At 43.2% G+C, this 21,573-nt stretch overlaps 1 protein-coding gene across 1 annotated transcript; it reads right to left on the reverse strand.

The window, feature by feature from the left end:
- Positions 1-17,619: 17,619 nt before the first annotated feature.
- LOC119321290 (vacuolar protein sorting-associated protein 2 homolog 3-like) lies at positions 17,620-21,179 on the reverse strand. Its single transcript, XM_037595041.1, has 11 exons — positions 21,022-21,179; positions 20,751-20,795; positions 20,078-20,112; positions 19,775-19,825; positions 19,584-19,688; positions 19,429-19,500; positions 19,154-19,225; positions 18,905-18,985; positions 18,765-18,800; positions 18,620-18,675; positions 17,620-17,998 (listed from the first exon to the last, which is right to left on the reverse strand). The coding sequence occupies exons 1-11, from the start codon at positions 21,053-21,055 to the stop codon at positions 17,947-17,949; spliced, it is 639 nt and encodes a 212-aa protein (XP_037450938.1). The 5' UTR covers positions 21,056-21,179; the 3' UTR covers positions 17,620-17,946.
- Positions 21,180-21,573: the final 394 nt, after the last annotated feature.

Raw genomic sequence — 21,573 nt, forward strand, 5'->3', positions numbered from 1 at the left:
AGAGGAGGAGTAGGGAGAGAGGTAGGGCTGCACCAAGAGGAGAAGTTCTCATATGTTTAGCAGCCCCAAACCTCAACTATATATAGGGGGAAGGGGGGGCTGCGCCCCCTTTAGGGTTTCCCACCCCAAGGGGTGCGGCCAGCCCTAGATGGGACTTGGGGGGCGGCCAAGAGGGGGAGAGAGGGGAGGCGCGCCTGGGGTGGGCCTTAGGGCCCATCTGCCCTAGGGTTTGCCCTCTCCCCTCCTAGTTGCGCCTTGGGCAAGGGTGGGAGGCGCACCAGCCCACTCTGGGGCTGGTCCCTTTCCACTCTAGGCCCATGCAAGCCTCCGGGGTTGGTGGCCCCACTTGGTGGACCCCCGGGACCCTCCCGGTGGTCCCGGTACGTTACCGATAAAACCCGAAACTTTTCCGGTAACCAAAACAGGACTTCCCATATATAAATCTTTACCTCCGGACCATTCCGGTACTCCTCGTGACGTCCGGGATCTCATCCGTGACTCCGAACAACATTCGGTAACCACATACAAGCTTCCTTTATAACCCTAGCGTCACCGAACCTTAAGTGTGTAGACCCTACGGGTTCGGGAGACATGCAGACATGACCGAGACGTTCTCCGGTCAATAACCAACAGCGGGATCTGGATACCCATGTTGGCTCCCACATGTTCCACGATGATCTCATCGGATGAACCACGATGTCAAGGACTCAATCAATCCCGTATACAATTCCCTTTGTCTAGCGGTATTGTACTTGCCCGAGATTCGATCGTCGGTATACCGATACCTTGTTCAATCTCGTTACCGGCAAGTCTCTTTACTCGTTCCGTAACACATCATCCCGTGATCAACCCCTTGGTCACATTGTGCACATTCTGATGATGTCTTACCGAGTGGGCCCAGAGATACCTCTTCGTTTACACGGAGTGACAAATCCCAGTCTCGATCCGTGTCAACCCAACAGACACTTTCAGAGATACCTGTAGTGCACCTTTATAATCACCCAGTTACGTTGTGACGTTTGGTACACCCAAAGCACTCTTACGGTATCAGGGAGTTACACGATCTCATGGTCTAAGGAAGAGATACTTGACATTGGCAAAGCTCTAGCAAACGAACTACACGATCTTTGTGCTATGCTTAGGATTGGGTCTTGTCCATCACATCATTCTCCTAATGATGTGATCCCGTTATCAACGACATCCAATGTCCATAGCCAGGAAACCATGACTATCTGTTGATCACAACGAGCTAGTCAACTAGAGGCTCACTAGGGACATATTGTGGTCTATGTATTCACACGTGTATTACGATTTCCGGATAATACAGTTATAGCATGAATAAAAGACTATTATCATGAACAAAGAAATATAATAATAACACTTTTATTATTGCCTCTAGGGCATATTTCCAACAGTCTCCCACTTGCACTAGAGTCAATAATCTAGTTCACATCACCATGTGATTAACACTGACAGGTGACATCACCATGTGACCAACATCCAAAGAGTCTTGGGTTTGATCATGTTGCTTGTGAGAGAGGTTTTTTAGTCAACGGGTCTGAATCTTTCAGACCCGTGTGTGCTTTACAAATCTCTATGTCATCTCCTAGATGCAGCTACCACGCTCTATTTGGAGCTATTCCAAATAACTGTTCTACTTGGAGCTATTCCGGATAGGTGTTAAGCTTGCATCGACGTAACCTTTACGACGAACTCTTTTACCACCTCCATAATCGAGAAAATTCCTTAGTCCACTAGTTACTAAGGATAACTTTGACCGTTGTCTGTGATCCATTCTTGGATCACTCTTGTACCCCTTGACTAACTCATGGCAAGGCATACTTCAGGTGCGGTACACAGCATAGCATACTGTAGAGCCTATGTCTTAAGCATAGGAGACGACCTTCGTCCTTTCTCTCTATTCTGCCATGGTCGAGCTTTAAGTCTTAACTTCGTACCTTACAACTCAGGCAAGAACTCCTTCTTTGACTGGTCCATCTTGAACACCTTCAAGATCATGTCAAGGTATGTGCTCATTTGAAAGTACCATTAAGCGTTTTGATCTATCCTTATAGATCTTGATGCTCAATGCTCAAGTAGCTTAATCCAGGCTTTCCATTGATAAACACTTTCAAAATAACCTTATATGCTTTGCAGAAATTCTACGTCATTTCTGATCAACAACATGTCAACAACATATACTCATCAGAAATTCTATAGTGCTCCCACTCACTTCTTTGGAAATACAAGTTTCTCATAAACTTTGTATACACCAAAATCTTTGATCATCTCATCAAAGCGCACATTCCAACTCCGAGATGCTTACTCCAGTCCATGGAAGGATCGCTAGAGCTAGCATACCTTTTAGCATCCTTAGGATCGACAAAACCTTTCTGATTGTATTACATACAACCTTTCCTTATGAAAACTGGTAAGGAAACTCGTTTTGACATCCATCTGCCAGATTTCATAAATGCAGCTTATGCTAACATGATTCCGACGGACTTAAGCATCGCTATGAATGAGAAAATCTCATCGTAGTCAACTCCTTGAACTTGTGAAAAACTCTTCGCCACAAGTCGAGCTTCATAGATGGTGACATTACCATCCAAGTCCGTCTTCTTCTCAAAAGATCCATTTATCTCAATGGCTTGCCGATCATTGGGCAAGTCCGCCAAAGTCCATGCTTTGTTCTGATACATGGATCCTATCTCGGATTTCATGGCTTCTAACCATTTGTTGGAATTTGGGCCCACCATCGCTTCTCCATAGCTTGTAGGTTCATTGTTGTCTAGCAACATGACCTTCAAGACAGGATTACTGTACCACTCTGAAGCAGTACACATCCTTGTCACCCTACGAGGTACGGTAGTGACTTGATCCGAAGTTTCATGATCACTATCATAAGCTTCTACTTCAATTGGTGTAGGTACCACAGGAACAACTTCCTGTGCCCTGCTACACACTAGTTGAAGTGATGGTTCAATAACCATACCAAGTCTCCACCATCCTCCCACTCAACTCTTCGAGACGAACTTTTCCTCGAGAAAGGACCCGATTCAAGAAACAATCCCTATTGCTTTCGGATCTGAATTAGGAGGTATACCCAACTGTTTTGGGTGTCCTATGAAGATGCATTTTATCTGCTTTGGGTTCGAGCTTATCAACCTGAAACTTTTTCACATAAGCGTCGCAGCCCCAAACCTTTAAGAAATGACAGCATAGGTTTCTCTAAACCGGTGTCATCTCAACGGAATTACGTGGTACCCTATTAAAGTGAGTGCGGGTGTCTCTAATGCCTAACCCATGAACGATAGTGGTAATTCGATAAGAGACATCTTGGTACGGACCATATCCAATAGGGTGCAACTATGATGTTCGGACACACCATCACACTATGGTGTTCCAGGCGGTATTAATAGCGAAACAATTTCCACAATGTCTTAATTGCGTGCCAAAACTCGTAACTCAGATATTCATCTCTATGATCATATCATAGACATTTTATCCTCTTGTCACAATGATCTTCTACTTCACTTTGAAATTACTTGAACCATTCAATAATTCAGACTTGTGTTTCATCAAGAAAATATTCTCAACATCTACTCGAATCATCTGTGAAGTAAGAACATAACGATATTCACTGCATGCCTCAGCACTCATTGGACTGCACACATCAAAATGTGTTGCTTCCAACAAGTTGCTATCTTGTTCCATTTTACTGAAACCGAGGCTTTTCAGTCATCTTGCCTATGTGGTATGATTTGCATATCTCAAGTGATTCAAAATCAAGTGAGTCCAAACGATCCATCTGCATGGAGTTTCTTCATGCGTATACACCAATAGACATGGTTCACATGTCTCAAACTTTTCAAAAACGAGTGAGTCCAAAGATCCATCAACATGGAGCTTCTTCATGCGTTTTATACCATTATGACTTACATGGCAGTGCCACAAGTAAGTGGTACTATCATTACTATCTTATATCTTTTGGCATGAAAATGTGTATCGCTACGATCGAGATTCAATAAACCATTCCTTTAGGTGCAAGACCATTGAAGGTATTATTCAAATAAATAGAGTAACCATTATTCTCTTTAAATGAATAACCGTATTGCGATAGACATAATCCGATCATGTCTATGCTCGACGCAAACACCAAATAACAATTATTTAGGTTTAACACCAATCTCATTGGTAGAGGGAGCGTGCGATGCTTGATCACATCAAGCTTGGAAAAAACTTCCAACACATATCGTCAGCTCACCTTTAGCTAGTCTCCGTTTATTCCGTAGCTTTTATTTCGAGTTACTAACACTTAGTAACCGAACCGGTATCTAATACCCTGGTGCTACTAGGAGTACTAGTAAAGTACACATCAACACAATGTATATCCAATATACTTCTATCGACCTTGCCAGCCTTCTCATCTACCAAGTATCTAGGGTAATTCTGCTCCAGTGGCTGTTCCCTTTATTACAGAAGCACTTAGTCTTGGGTTTGGGTTTAACCTTGGGTTTCTTCACTAGAGCAGCAGCTGAATTGCCGTTTCATGAAGTATCCCTTCTTGCCCTTGCCCTTCTTGAAACTAGTGGTTTCACCAACCATCAACAATTGATGCTCCTTCTTGATTTCTACTTTCGTGGTGTCAAACATCGCGAATATCTCAAGGATCATCATATCTATCCCTGATATGTTATAGTTCATCACGAAGCTCTAGCAGCTTGGTGGCAATGACTTTGGGGAAACATCATTATCTCATCTGGAAGATCAACTCCCACTCGATTCAAGTGATTGTTGCACTCAGACAATCTGAGCACAAGCTCAACGATTGAGCTTTTCTCCCTTAGTTTGCAGGCTAAGAAAATCGTCGGAGGTCTTATACCTCTTGACGTGGGCACGAGCCTGAAATCCCAATTTCAGCCCTTGAAACATCTCATATGTTCCGCGACGTTTCGAAAACGTCTTTAGTGCCTCAACTCTAAACCATTTAACTGAACTATCACGTAGTTATCAAAACGTGTATGTCCGATGTTCGTAACATCCACAAACAACGTTTGGGGTTCAGCACACTGAGCGGTGCATTAAGGACATAAGCTTTCTACTGTCCGCATAATCGTTACTTTCAACTTTCAACTATATTTTCTCTAGGAATATATCTAAACAGTGGAACTAAAGCGCGAGCTTACGACATAATTTGCAAAAGGTCTTTTGACTATGTTCAGGATAATTAAGTTCATCTTATGAACTCCCACTTGGATAGACATCCCTCTGGTCATCTAAGTGATTACATGATCCGAGTCAACTAGGCCGTGTCCGATCATCACGTGAGACGGACTAGTCATCATCGGTGAACATCTTCATGTTGATCGTATCTACTATACGACTCATGCTCGACCTTTCGGTCTCCGTGTTCCGAGGCCATGTCTGTACATGCTAGGCTCGTCAAGTTAACCCTAAGTGTTTTCGCGTGTGTAAATCTGTCTTACACCCGTTGTATGTGAACGTAAGAATCCATCACACCCGATCATCACGTGGTGCTTAGAAGCGACGAACTGTAGCAACGGTGCACAGTTAGGGGAGAACACTTCTTAAAATTGTTGTAAGGGATCATCTTATTTACTACCGTCGTTCTAAGTAAACAAGATGCATAAACATGATAAACATCACATGCAATCAAATAGAGTAGTGACATGATATGGCCAATATCATTTTGCTCCTTTTGATCTCCATCTTTGGGGCTCCATGATCATCATCGTCACCGGCATGACACCATGATCTCCATCATCATGATCTCCATCATCGTGTCTTCATGAAGTTGTCTCGCCAACTGTTACTTATACTACTATGGCTACCGGTTAGCAATAAAGTAAAGTAATTACATGGCGTTGTTCAATGACACGCAGGTCATACAATAAATAAAGACAACTCCTATGGCTCCTGTCGGTTGTCATACTCATCGACATGCAAGTCGTGAATCCTATTACAAGAACATGATCAATCTCATACATCATATATCATTCATCACATTCTTCTTGGCCATATCACATCACATAGTATACCCTGCAAAAACAAGTTAGACGTCCTCTAATTGTTGTTGCATGTTTTACGTGGCTGCTATGGGTTTCTAGCAAGAACGTTTCTTACCTACGCAAAACCACAACGTGATATGCCAATTGCTATTTACCCTTCATAAGGACCCTTTTCATCGAATCCGTTCCGACTAAAGTGGGAGAGACTGGCACCCGCTAGCCACCTTATGCACCAAGTGCATGTCAATCGGTGGAACCTGTCTCACGTAAGAGTACGTGTAAGGTCGGTCCGGGCCGCCCCATAACCCACAGGTCCCAGGATCGAAACCTGGCTCTGATACCACTGTTCGGGAACGTAGCAGAAATTCAAAATTTTCCTACGTGTCACCAAGATCTATCTATGGAGAAACTAGCAACGAGGGAAGGAGAGTGCATCTACATACCCTTGTAGATCGCTAAGCGGAAGCGTTCAAGAGAACGGGGTTGAAGGAGTCGTACTCGTCGTGATTCAAATCACCGGAGATCCTAGTGCCGAACGGATGGCACCTCCGCGTTCAACACACGTACAGCCCGGTGACGTCTCCCACGCCTTGATCCAGCAAGGAGAGAGGGAGAGGTTGAGGAAGACTCCATCCAACAGCAGCACAATGGCGTGGTGGTGGTGGAGGAGCGTGGCAATCCAGCAGGGCTTCGCCAAGCACCACGGGAGAGGAGGAGTAGGGAGAGAGGTAGGGCTGCACCAAGAGGAGAAGTTCTCATATGTTTAGCAGCCCCAAACCTCAACTATATATAGGGGGAAGGGGGGGCTGCGCCCCCTTTAGGGTTTCCCACCCCAAGGGGTGCGGCTAGCCCTAGATGGGACTTGGGGGGGTGGCCAAGAGGGGGAGAGAGGGGAGGCGCGCCTGGGGTGGGCCTTAGGGCCCATCTGCCCTAGGGTTTGCCCTCTCCCCTCCTAGTTGCGCCTTGGGCAAGGGTGGGAGGCGCACCAGCCCACTCTGGGGCTGGTCCCTTTCCACTCTAGGCCCATGCAAGCCTCCGGGGTTGGTGGCCCCACTTGGTGGACCCCCGGGACCCTCCCGGTGGTCCCGGTACGTTACCGATGAAACCCGAAACTTTTCCGGTAACCAAAACAGGACTTCCCATATATAAATCTTTACCTCCGGACCATTCCGGAACTCCTCCTGACGTCCGGGATCTCATCCGAGACTCCGAACAACATTCGGTAACCACATACAAGCTTCCTCTATAACCCTAGCGTCACCGAACCTTAAGTGTGTAGACCCTACGGGTTTGGGAGACATGCAGACATGACCGAGACGTTCTCCGGTCAATAACCAACAGCGGGATCTGGATACCCATGTTGGCTCCCACATGTTCCACGATGATCTCATCGGATGAACCACGATGTCAAGGACTCAATCAATCCCGTATACAATTCCCTTTGTCTAGCGGTATTGTACTTGCCCGAGATTCGATCGTCGGTATACCGATACCTTGTTCAATCTCGTTACCGGCAAGTCTCTTTACTCGTTCCGTAACACATCATCCCGTGATCAACCCCTTGGTCACATTGTGCACATTCTGATGATGTCTTACCGAGTGGGCCCAGAGATACCTCTTCGTTTACACGGAGTGACAAATCCCAGTCTCGATCCGTGTCAACCCAACAGACACTTTCGGAGATACCTGTAGTGCACCTTTATAATCACCCAGTTACGTTGTGACATTTGGTACACCCAAAGCACTCTTACGGTATCAGGGAGTTACACGATCTCATGGTCTAAGGAAGAGATACTTGACATTGGCAAAGCTCTAGCAAACGAACTACACGATCTTTGTGCTATGCTTAGGATTGGGTCTTGTCCATCACATCATTCTCCTAATGATGTGATCCCGTTATCAACGACATCCAATGTCCATAGCCAGGAAACCATGACTATCTGTTGATCACAACGAGCTAGTCAACTAGAGGCTCACTAGGGACATATTGTGGTCTATGTATTCACACGTGTATTATGATTTCCGGATAATACAGTTATAGCATGAATAAAAGACTATTATCATGAACAAAGAAATATAATAATAACACTTTTATTATTGCCTCTAGGGCATATTTCCAACACACTCATGGCGGAGCGCATGACCAAGTTGGTCAAGCTGCGCGTGTGCCTTTGGATGATAGAATTGGGTGCATAAAAATTTCAATTCCTTCGTTTTTAGGCAAGTGCGAACCAGAAGGCTATTTAGAGTGGGAGATGGGTGTTGATCAAATTTTTGATGCCCATCATTATGGTGAAGAGAAGAAAGTTCAACTTGCTGAAATTGAGTTCACCGGTTACGCGCTAATTTGGTGGAATCAAATTTGTCGTTCAAGACATCGGCCGATGAGTGGCGGGGGATGAAAGAATTCATGAGGCAACGTTTTGTTCCTGAGCACTATAAAAGAGATATGTACAACAAGTTACAACTGCTATCTCAAGGTAATATGAGTGTTGATGAATGTTCAAGGAGATGGAATTGCTTATGGTACGTACAGGGACAACTCAGGATCCAGAGGCGACCATGGCGCGCTTCTTTAATGGGTTGAACATAGAGGTGCAAGATCGTGTAGAGATGGTTGTTTATTATAACATACAAGATCTTGTGCACCAAGTTGTGCGTGCAGAGCAGCAAATTAAGCGACGCCAAACCAATGTTTTTTACAGCACCACTAACTCATGGCGACGTCCTCAGCAAAATCTGATGATGGCGCGCGACGTCAATTCCAAGATGGCGTCATCAAATCGATCTAATGGTTTACTTCGGAAGAATGTTCCAAAAATAGGAGCATCAATAGTTGATCCAGGTGCACAGTCAACCACACGTACCAGTGATATAGAGTGCTACAAGTGTGGAGGAAGGGGACATATGAGGCAGGAATGTCCTAATGAAAAAGGAGTGTTGCTAACAAGAGATGGCTAATGATGAAGAGGCAGTTTCTGACACTTGTAGTAAAAAATCCGAAGAAACTGAAAAGCTGACCGCGAATTTTGAAGCTGTTGAATCATACCCGTCTTTGATGGTGCAGCGAGTGCAAGAGGATCACGTTGAGGATAAGGGGCGGCGTTGGAACATTTTTCAGACTCAGTGCAAGGTCAACAACACCAATTGTAAGATGATCATCGACGATGGAAGCTACACTAATTAATGCTATCAACAGGGAATTGGTGGACGCTTTAGCGTTACCTATGTGGAAACATCCGCAACCACATTGCATTGAGTGGTTATACCAGTCTGGCAAACTCAAAGTTACTCACAAGGTGCGGGTGAATTTTTCAGTTGGTGACTACAAAGACATAGTAATTTGTGATGTCTTACCAATGGATGCATGCCACTTGTTATTGGATTGGCCATGGCAATATGATCATCGTGCCACACATGATGGGAGGTCGAATACTTATTCTTTTTGGGATGCTGGAAGCCGATGTATATTGCGGCTAATGTTTGCCAATGCTATAAAAAATGATTGGTAGGCATTTACCCAAGGCACTGATATTATGAGTCTCTCGATTATACGTGAAATAGGGAGTTCTAGGTCTTATTCGTCTTTCTTGGCCTATGTGAATATGAGCCAATTCCGGAAAGTGAATAATTCACTATTGAAAGTGCAAGTCGACGTTCCTGATATGAAAGTGAAAGTGGAGTGAAATCTGGATATGAAGGTTCAAGTCCAGTTCCAATCTGGATATCAAAGTGCTGTTCAATCGTCGAAAGCTATTGTCACAATTAAAGGAAGGTCGCCAAAGCTACCACGAAACCGAGGATGGCTTCGTTTCAAGGGGGAGGGGATGATGTGGCCGCTAGTGCAAAGAATAATCTTCGGAATATGTTACAAGTTGGCTCTTTTAGCTTTGAGATTCCATCAACTGAATCGAAGAAGGATGCTGTCAAGCCCAATTTTAGAACACCTCTATGCAAATGTTTTTTTATTGGAAATAGGTTCCAATCTGATTCCTATGTAACTGCGTGATAGAGCAGAGTCTTGTTTTGTTTTCTATGTCTACTAGTGCTAGTCCCGTACCTTTTTGGTTGTGATCGGCGTGGCCAAATAATTAATTAGTTAATATATTGTTCAGTTTAATTAGGAGAGAAAGGCACATGGGTTGGTACGATTCGTACTAGGTTATTAGGAAGAATCCAAGTCGGTTTTATTTTGAGTCTACACACTCCTTAAATAAAGCCATAGGCTCAGCGTGGCCAAATAATTAATTAGTTAATATCTTGTTCAGTTTAATTAGGAGAGAAAGGGACATGGGTTGGTACGAATCGTACTAGGTTATTACGAAGAGTCCAAGTCGATTTCATTTGAGTCTACGCACTCCTTAAATAAAGGCCATAGGTCATGTAAGAGGTTCAGATTTGTTTTTGATCGTGAGTTAAATAAGACTACAGAAAACGTCCCATGTCGGGGTCACCAAATATCTTTGTTGCTGATCCGTCGGGATTTTGTTGTTGTTGTGTGTGGAGTAGATCCAATCTACTCGACGCAAGTTTTTAATCTTACAGTCTTGCATCTTTGCTTGACCGAAATTTTCTGTTGCTACTGCTAGTACCATGAAAGGTCAGGCCGACTGTTGACGCTCGAAAATGGCATGATGGCAAGGAGTGACTTGAGGCTATAATGAGATGATGTTAAAATTAGGAGTTCATGTCACCACTGGATGGCTCTCTTCAAGCCGATCAAAATAAATATAGAGATGGTCCAAAATGAAGCTCGGATGCAAAAGTTATGCCAATCTTAGAGATGCTCGTATTGACACCAGATTAAAGAATGGCATGAAACTTAATTACTAAGGACTTAGATGGAAAATGTTACAACTGCAAAGTTCTTCATCTCGTCGAAACGGACGATTTTTATATAAAAATCGTCCCCATCCGAGATCGTATGCAAAAGTTACACGCAAAACCGTGGGCTGCAGCAATGTTTGGCCGGATCATTCGGGCCGCGATCCGAATCATCCGGGTAATTGAAGGACAAAGACACCAGAAGGTTGGCGCTGAAGCCGTATGATCTGGGTCCAGTCCCGGATGATCCGGGTGGAGGCCGGACAATCCGGGTAGAAGTCCGGACGTCCGGACAGCTTTCTCTGCTACAGACTTTAGAAAACGGCCCGAAACACCATCAAAATGACCTCAGATCAAAAAGTGTTCAACATGAAAGTTGTGCGTCTCGTCAAGGCGGTTGATTTTGGTATAAAAACCGTCCAAATCAGAGGTCGTATGTGGATTCTATAGCCAAAACAGTGATCTGCTGTCAGAAAACTGGACTAGGCCGGATCATCCGGGCCGGAGGTCGTGAGAAGTCGAGTTTGGTTAGATTTTGATGATTTGGACGGCAAGGCAAGTCCTTTCCTTGTACGAGAAGTCCATCCGCCTCTTATATAGATAAGAGGTGACGGCCGATTGAACAACAACACACAATCGAACAAATCTGCCTACACTTTTTACCTTTACTTTTCCTTCTCCCTTGTTCTTCTTCTTCCTCGTTCTTCGCATGTTTTTCTTGTTGCATGGCGGCGAACCTCGATGCCCTAGGGGCGATCAGGTCGACCTAGGGCAGCCCATAGCCACCGCGCGCCCTGACGGGGTCCCTCCCGGGCATGTGAGGTTCCGGGTCCTCAAAAGCGCCCGCCGGATTGCTCGCTTACCGCGCTTTCGGACAGGTCTCCTTCGACGTGAGTTGTGGTGCATCACCCCCGGCGTCGAGGATACACGGTGACGTGTTCGTGTGCGAACACACTTTTTCGTGACTCCGCCGGGGACGAAGCTTTGAACGGTCTCCGGCCTGTTCTTGCTACGAAGAGATCGTCATCTAGGGTTTGCAATCTACAAAGGTAGCATGAATACCCAATTCACATATGTAGATGCAAATAATGCGTATGTTGTTGCTAGATCATCTAATGAGCATAATGTATCGGCTAGCCCTAGCTTTATCAATCATGCATCTAATTATGTGCAAGGGCCGTTGCAACAAAATCTCCATGATTCTACTTCATATAGTTTTAGCAACATGCAACATATGTAACCCAACTCCCATGCATCGGCAACCCCATAAATTTATATGTCGATGAATAACATGATGAGTTCAGTTAATCAAGTTGAGACACCCTATGTAGGAACTTCGAATGGTATGCAACAAAGTGTTTTAAGTTTTTATTCATCGGCAAAGAACTTGCAGTACGCTAATCCAAACGTGCCGGTGGATAGGGGAATTGGCCATGTTACTACTAGTTCTTTGACCAATTACCCTCAAACATCATATGCTATGCCTAACGCTACTAATTTTTTGGCACCATACGCAACTGTTGATGTCCATAATTCGGCTCCGCACCTTCATGGTCATGGCCGAATAAGTGAAACTTCTGCAGGATCACAAATGCCTTCACCTATTACCGTGGCATATCATGTTCCCCTTACACAATTACAGAATTTCGGCAACATCTCATTGCCGAAAGAGTCTAAAACCATTGGGGGGCAACCATATCCAGACTAGGTAATTGAGAACAAGCTTACATTCTCTTGGGATTTGTGCAACTCTATTCGCCAGGACCTAATAGAAGGCGGGAAGCCTCATGATTTTGCTGTTGTAAAAGCTAGAGTTGTGCAAATGATGCAGTCCCTCAGTGTTGTACCATCCAGTGTGCCACCTAAGCAATCGCAAAGTTTCGGCACCTCATTGCCAAAAGAGTCTCAAAGTATTGGGGGGCAATCTCATGATGAGTGGATGGAAATTGAGATGAAAAAGTTTAAAGCTCGCCAAGCTGACATGTGGGCTAAAATTAGACGAGAACGAGAAGCCTTGCAAATTCAAAAAGATAAAGTTATTGATTTAGGTGACAAAGAAAATTCGATTATTAGAAAAGCCGAATCAAGTAGTATATATTTTGAGTCCATCAAATCCAAAGAGGCAAGCATTGTTGAGAAAGGGCATGGAAAGCATAGCAAAACAACCATACTTGATTTTTCCGAAGTCAATGGAACCTACTTCCTGTCCTATGAGTTCCGTGCCATCGAAATTGACAAGCCCCAAGGACAAGAACAAGTAGCCGAACAAAGTTCGGCTGACATGGATCTTCAAAGCAATGATGCACGAAATCAAGAAAAAGATGATGACAAGGTGTTGGGGAGCCATCCAAAGACAAAACAAGATGTTCTTCAAGTGGCACCACCATCATGCTCTCCCAACATATTTGAAGAGGTATGGCTATCAAGTAATTTACCTGTTTTCAGATTTGGTCACAACTTTATTGTTGATGCATCTATTAGACAAATCCTCACAAGTAATTTCGAAAGACCAATGAAGAAGGGTAATTTACTTGTTAGCAATAAATTTGTTATTTAGCATATCGGTCAACCCATTGCGCCATTTATAAAGACCGATAATGACTTGTTGTTGCAGCTAGGGCTTTCCCCATTGCTTTATCTAGAGTTCATATCTAATTGGGTGGCTTTGCTTATTTATTACTTGGCTTTCATTTGGTCCCAATTGAGACATGTATGCTCTAACTATTATTGTTTCAGAAATTTAAAGCCAAGATTAATTTTTTTTGAGAAAACCGATGCTATTATGGTATCTTATCGAAAGACATCGGATATAGAGTGCAAAACATATTGCATAGCCGAATGGGGAGATTCCAAATCTGAACCATTCGTTTGCTTACGTCCAAAGCCGTTCGCACACCAAGATCGGCTAGAAAACAAAAAGTATACCTTCGATTCAAACATGTGTGATCAAATCTTTGATTTGTTGTTAAAAACAATTATATTAGAATTCTTGATCACCATGTCAAGCCATCTATCCAAGGACAAATGTATTGTAAGTTGCATGATTTGTTCAAGCATAGCTTTGAGGATTGCAATATGTTTCGTCAAATAGTTAAATCGGCCATTGATAAAGGACGATTGAAATTTGTTGAGACACCAAGAGATGACCAGTCTATTCCGATTGGTCTCAATGGCAGAAAGTTTTTGCATCGGCTGCTTCAAGCCAATCCATTTAAAGAGGAGGTAAAAACTGCAGGTGATGGGATCAATCTTTCAAGTAAAGAAGTTGTTGAAGAGCATAACGAACATAATTTTGAGGGCGAGAATTCCATCGAAACTACAATGGAGGCGCCAAGAACCGGGGGGGGGGGCAGCAAGCAAATCCAATGATTGATGAAAGCAAACCAAAAGAAAACAAAGGCCGAAATAAGCGCAAGTGTAAGAGTTCAAAAATCACCTTCGCTGAACTATTGGATAAATATCAGAAGAAGAGTGAAGAGAAGAATGCTTAGCGGCCCAATCATGCAAAGAAACCAAAATCAACCCCAAGGCGCAAATATGAGGATTGGTATTGGCAAAGTGAGAATTTTAATGCAACATATTCGTATCCTTATTTTGGGCCGCCAATGCAAATGCCGTGGATGCGTTCTTATGCTCATATAGATCCATATTCATCATGGTACAGGTATGATACAAGGGCACATTCTCCATCTTATTTTAGACCATCTCACCAATACTATGCAGCTCCAAGAAGATCAACATTTGAACAATCACGCTTCAAAGACCGTTTCAATCATAAGGAATCGATCCAGAGCTCAAGGAATAAGAAAGAGGTGGTAAAGTAAGTTTACCGCGTGAAAAGAGATGCTCGTAAGTGTGCTACTTCAGATTTGATCTCAAATAAAAAAGAGCCAATGGAAGTGTTTACATTGGCTACTAAAGGCAATGAGATGAAGCAACCAATTATTAAAAGTCAAAGTGCCAAATCTGAAGAAAAGAAGTTGAGAATGCACAAGGCCAAAAAGGAATTGCCATTGGTCAAGACAGAACCACAACCGAGATGCCCACTCAGCTTATCGTATTGGCAAAAGAAGAAATTACAAAATCTTAGTGCACAAGAGCTGAGAAAGAAGAACATGGCATTGGTTCCCAAGAGGATCAATCAAAACAAAAATGATGCGCATGCTTCTATTGCAACAAGTATGATAAAAGTGAAGAAAGAGAAGGATGGAAGCAACAAACAATTAAGTCGAAGGTGTGCATCACAACATCAAAATTTTCGGTTAGCACATCATCCATTTTCTTCAACCATGCCATTGATGTCTTTGCCATGGAATTCATCCCTAGGTATGATCAATTACCCTCCATGGATTTATTTTGATCCATGGATGCAACATAATTTTCTATATCATGAGAGGGTATTACCAAATCACTATACATTTGGTTAGTTACATTTTTGTTGCTAATACAAGGGGCCGAAATATTTTATTGCTATTTTATTTGTTTGTTTCGGCTATACATAGTTTGGTGGGTGAACTCTACATGGCCCTCATGGTAATGACCGATATTTATCTATCGCCCTAAGAATATGTCAAATCATGGCCGGTGTAATATCCTAACATCGTGCTTAGTTCAATAGGAGACCAAAACAAGCCTCATGCCACTTAAAATATTTCTGCACAATAATCACAGCTGAATATGAATTTTTATTCGGTTTGGAGCTTTTGGTTGCCATATGTGCTATACATATTGAGGCTTTCGGTGATTTGTTATGAGTAGTACAACAAATATACAAGGGTTATCAATATTTTGACGAATCACTTATAATTTATCTTGAGGCACGTCTAGATGTAATATCTTCCTTGGGTTGCATGAAATTATTCCCACATCTAGACATGACAATTCAAAAGAGTTGACGCAGCAAAGCATCCGGCTACTATGTTACTCTTGGTGCACTGCATTTCTATCAATAGCCGATGCTTAGTCTCGTCAGAATAGGTAAGGCCGAACCGAAGTCCACCGCTTCGACCACTAATGAATTTTTCTTATGCATGCGAAAGTAAGGATTGGAGAAAGTTTATTGTTGATTATCTGCAAAATCCTAGCAAAAGGGTGAATAATATGGTTCCGAGGATGACCTTCAGATACATATCTGTGGAACTTTATCATTGGATTGTTAATGAAGTTGAGAAGGTTTCACGAAAGTTTGCATCAAGGATTCAAACAAATAATGGCCGATATATATTTATCGCCCTAAGCACATGCAAAGTGGCCGATGGAGTGTTGACATTGTCCTTAGCACCAACACGGTACAAGTTACTTTTCGGCACGCTAGTTTTGCCAAAAAACAGGGGGCATATATTGATGCTCGAAAATGGCATGATGGCAAAGAGCGTTACAGTCTTGCATCTTGCATCTTTGCTTGACCGGAATCTTTTTCTGCTACAGACTTTAGAAAATGGCCCGAAACACCATCAAGATGACCTCAGATCAAAAAGTGTTCAACATGAAAGTTGTGCGTCTCGTCGAGGTGGTTGATTCTGGTATAAAAACCGTCCAAATCAGAGGTCGTATGTGGATTCTAGAGCCAAAACAGTGATCTGCTGTCAGAAAACTGGACTAAGCCGGATCATCCGGGCCTAGAGCCGGACATCCGGGCCGGAGGTCGTGAGAAGTCCGAGTTTGGTTAGATTTTGATGATTTGAACGGCAAGGCAAGTTATTTTCTTGTACGGGAAGTCCATCTGCCTCTTATATAGATAAAAGGTGACAGCCGATTGAACAATAACACACAATCGAACAAATCTACCTACACTTTTTACCTTTACTTTTCCTTCTCCCTTGTCCTTCTTTTTCCTCGTTCTTCGCATGTTCTTCTTGTTGCAGGGCGGCGAACCTCGAGGCCCTAGGGGCGATCAGGTCGACCTAGGGCAGCCCATAGCCACCGCGCGCCCTGACGGGGTCCCTCCCGGACGTGTGGGGTTTCGGGTCCTCAAAAGCGCCCGCCAGATTGCTTGCGTACTACGCTTCCGGACAGGTCTCCTTCGACGTGAGCTGTGGTGCATCACCCCCGGCGTCGAGGGTACACGGTGACGTGTTCGTGTGCGAACACCGACGAACGAGTTGTCATCGAGTCGAGTCTATAACAACGGACTTGACAAACCCATGACTCGCATCTTATACATGAGGCATACCATTCACCGCAGACACAGCCCAGGAGCGAATACTGTAGCAACATCGCTGTAGATGGCACTGCACGCGAATCACTGTAGTTTGGGTGTTGTTCACGAGTTCATGTAGACGAATCACTGTACACGAATCACTGTACGCGAATCACTGTAGTTTGGGTATTGTTCACGAGTTCATGTAGACGAATCACTGTACGCGAATCACTGTAGTTTGGGTATTGTTCACGAGTTCATGTAGACGAATCACTGTACGCGAATCACTGTAGTTTGGCTATTGTTCACAAGTTCATGTAGACGAATCACTGTAGTTTGGGTACTGTTCACAAAGATCCATCCGTCGATCTTTGATCCAACATTTTGGAGAGGGGGGCCACGCACCATACTGTTCACCGGTGACTTGTCCACAGCAAGTCACCGGATCTCAGTCGGGTGGGGGGCCTCTCACTGAACTATCACTGGACGGTCCATAAACTGGCATAACGCCACCATTAATGTTAATTTTGGTCCTGGACTGGGTTGTGCCCGTGTGCCTTACTTTGGGTCCAGAAACGAATTTTAATGTGTAACCATCTCAAAGAAGAAAATGAAACTAGCTTGTAAAAGAAGCACATTAAACCTTACGAGCAAAAAGATACTAAATATCTCGACTTTTTACACTAAGCACTGTAACTACCCAAACAAATCACTCCATTGAAGCATAAACTCATCAGTTCCAGCCTGCATGGCTACAGTAATAGCCAAGCAATCAAGCTTTTTACAGGACTCCCTTAAGATCAAACTCTGGCGGCGTCATCTGCCCCTCACTTTCTAGTAAACCACCCCCCATCCAATATTCACAAATGCAAAAAATGTCTTTCAGGTCCCCAACAAGAATTTGAAGCCCAGGCACTCTGCGTGGAGAGAGGGTTGCAAAGGGGAGTCACTTTATGGATTTTTCAGAGCAGCCAGCCTCTGCTCGAGCTCTTCCAATTCCGAACTGTAAGCATGGTAACCAGTGTCATTAACATGGCAACTTATATCAGGTATAGGTGTAAATTCATGGAAGCAAGGGGAGCAGTCGTAAGCCCAATATTGAGTGAAAAAAAGATCAAGAGTACATAAATAGCTGTTGGAGATAAGTGTGTGTCAGCAATGGTCGAAGTAATAAGATCCTACACCAGATCATGTTTAATTCTTTTAAAGAAATGCAGACAAAATATCATGAATACAAAATCAAAGCAAGTGTTCTACTTCGAAACTACTTTATCCTTCTTTTTTATTCGGTACACAAAAACATATGATTACGACTTTAAGAGTTTACTCTTTTTAAATAGGATTTATTAACTATTCCGATGTGTTGCATAAGGACATCAGTGGGGAGCTAAGGTAGTCTTGATCCATCGCAGTTTGAAGTTCAAAAAATATATTACCTCCGTACCAAAAAGCTTGTCTTAGATCTGTCTAGATACGGATGTATCTAACGTGTCTAGATACATCTAAGACAAGCTTTTTGGGACGGAGGGAGTAGTAGCCTGGATTCCTTAACAAGGTATGAAGGGTCCAAGGGGGGTATAAAAATGAAGAAAATAAACGATTACAGATCCAGGATCCTGCATACCTCTCATCAGCCTGAACCTTCTTTCCAGCAATTCTTCCTTTGGGAGCCGAGGACAACTGCAAAACAATATCAGGACAAGAGAAATTTAGAACAAGAGTTAGAATCATAGTAATGAAAAAGGGGTTGCACTGGTAGCTTCAAATACCTGTGAGGCAACGTCAACACCAATCTCGTCGAGCACCTAAAAGAGACATTGAAAAGAATGAATAATCGAAGAAACATGCTAGGTAGAGTCTTTCAAAGAGATGCTACCAATTTGGATTGAGGTTGGACACTGGAAATAACCTGGTTAGCAAGCTCTTCAGTTTCGTCCTCAGCCTGGTCATCGTCTAAGACATTGTCGATTGAGTCTGACATCATCTCGTTCTGCACAAATAACAAGGATAGTCAGTGCATACAGGTGCATACACTTTGTCATAATCTAATACACAGGAACCCATCACATGCTTGTGAGCTTCCCAGGAAAACAATGTAAAATCTTGTCAAATTGAAAGCAATCATTCTATGAAAGTAGGACGGCCATAAGTTGCATACCGTCATATCCATTTGTGCTGACTGCTTTTGGAATTCTTGCATTACTTTCATTTGCTTGGCGGGATCCATTTGCTGCAACAAAAGTAAAACAAAATTTATAGTAGAACATGTGTTCCAATTCTTACAAAATTGTGCTCTACAGCCCAGAACAAAGACATACAGAAAGTTACTACTGCAAGATATTTAAGTTCAAAGATACTGTGTTAGTATACACTTGGTTTTTAAATTTTAAACACCTGGAATGTATCATGCCAATAAGTTAGGTAGGCTATTACCTTGTTCATAGCTCCCATCGCTTTACTCGCACTTTGCATGCCAGCAGACACTGAAGTGTTGGCCTGCATCGCCTAAGGACAGAGTACGGCAACAAAATAAGAAAATTAACTCACCACCATGTGTGGAAGAAAGAAAAAACAAGGAAAATATTCACCTGTGTGTGTGTCGCGATGCCACGAATCTGAGCTCGGCTACCTTGTAAAGTAGATATTTTCTGTCTTAACCTGATCAGTTGACGGGCCAGAATTTTAGTTGCGGCCTGCCAAATAGAAGGGAATCAGGAGAACCATACTGCATGATTTAGAACAAAATTAGTGCGTCAAACTGAAATATAAGAAATAAAACCTCATTGCCAGTTTTTGCAGTCCTTTTGATTTCAGCAACTAGTCTCTTTTCCTAATTGGAACAAAAAACAAGGTGAAGCTGTGGTTACTGCTTGTTCAACTGGTAGAAATAAAATAGAGAAACACAGCAAGAAAATATGTGTGCGTCATATGGAGTGTGAAATATGTGAAGAACTACGTGGAGCAGGCTTTAACAACTTGTCAAATGACTGAACGTATAAAGTCATTCCATTGGCAGGTATCTTGAGCATTTTTTTTTTCTCATTAACCACAAAAGACAGGGTATGTGATTAAACATACAGACCTCTTGTTGTAATGTCCCGATGTCCCTCTCAATACCTACAGATGACACATCTCAGGAATTAGATCATCTCGAAGCCTGCATAGTTGAGCTATTGGGAGAATGGCTAGCATGCTTTTCTATAAAATGTCATAGTTGACATTAACCGAAATTCTCAACATGTGGTTTCTAGGACAGGATGCAGAATAGTATTTCCCTCCATGTTTCATAATCCAGTCAAACCTCAACTCCTTGAGTTTCAACAACTTTTTTAGCAAACATGCAAAAGCTTGGAGCGTATGTGTATTATGATACTGTAGAATGTAAGGAATCACAGATGGTATGTCAAACCGTGCTATACATCAGCCCAGGGCTGTGAGTACATAATATTCAATTTCAATCAAATTTCGAGCATTTGGGTAGCTGTGGCCATAAAATTAGTACCATTCAATTTACACAAAATAACAGGGATTGAACCTTAAATCAGAAGATAACCTAGATGGAAACTACAATTGCCTCGAACCGTTGATCAGAAACAATCGAATATAATGAAGCAGCCTTCGATTCAACTTGCATTAATTAGGTTCAAACTACAGCTAGCACATGTAACTTGGTATACTCTGACCTAATAACTAACTAGCATTTAAAAATGGCAATCCACTTGAGCGCCAAGTGTGCCGGAGTACAAACTACTCACCTCTTGTCGCGTTCGTCAGCTCCCGCTTGCTGTTCCTGATCGCCTCTGCACAGCAGAAACCGCAATCAGGGATTCAGAGCTCAGGGCAGAACGATTGAGCTAGACACAGGCGTACGAAACCCTAGGATCATCCCCGAAAGCAATCTGATCGATCAGAACTCGAGCTACGCAACGCCGGCGCGCGAAGCGCAAATTGGGAAAGGATCGCGTGAACCGAGGCCAAATTCGGTGAAATTTTGAACGGTGAGGAAGGGGAGGGGGTGAGTCGTACCTCGCGGCGTTGGCTTCTTCGCGAAGGGATTCATCGCTTCCTCGGTGCGCTCGCCGCCGGGAGGAATCGAGGAGGGGCGGTGGGGCGTGGGAGAAGAAGGCCGGCTAACGCGTACGTGGGGGGATGGATTGTTTGTTCGGGTTCTTCCTGGTAGTTGCGCGGAAGGGCTACCTCGACTGACCGACTGGTCCTTTTTTTTTTCCTTTTTTATTTAAAAGAAAGGCAGAGCAGTTTCTGCCTTGTGCATTTCAAAACAGGTATAAAACCTGAGTGACCGAGGTCAACTACATGAAGGCAATGTTAGGACATGCACAATGATCCTATCTTAGCAATGCCACATAGGATAAATAATGAGATGGATGAGAGAGAAATCTTAAAAAAAGGCTTGTCTTCTTCTATTTAAGAGAAGACAAGAGATGATCTCTTAACATAATATATCTCACCACGTTTTTAGGAATAGTTAATTATTAAAGATAAAGCTAAAAAATGACCCATTGTAGACATGTCATCTTGTCATCTCTACGTGCAAAACTTAAGATAAAACTATCTTAT

This window comes from Triticum dicoccoides, chromosome 1B, assembly GCF_002162155.2.
Source record: "Triticum dicoccoides isolate Atlit2015 ecotype Zavitan chromosome 1B, WEW_v2.0, whole genome shotgun sequence".
Lineage (NCBI taxonomy): Eukaryota > Viridiplantae > Streptophyta > Magnoliopsida > Poales > Poaceae > Triticum > Triticum dicoccoides.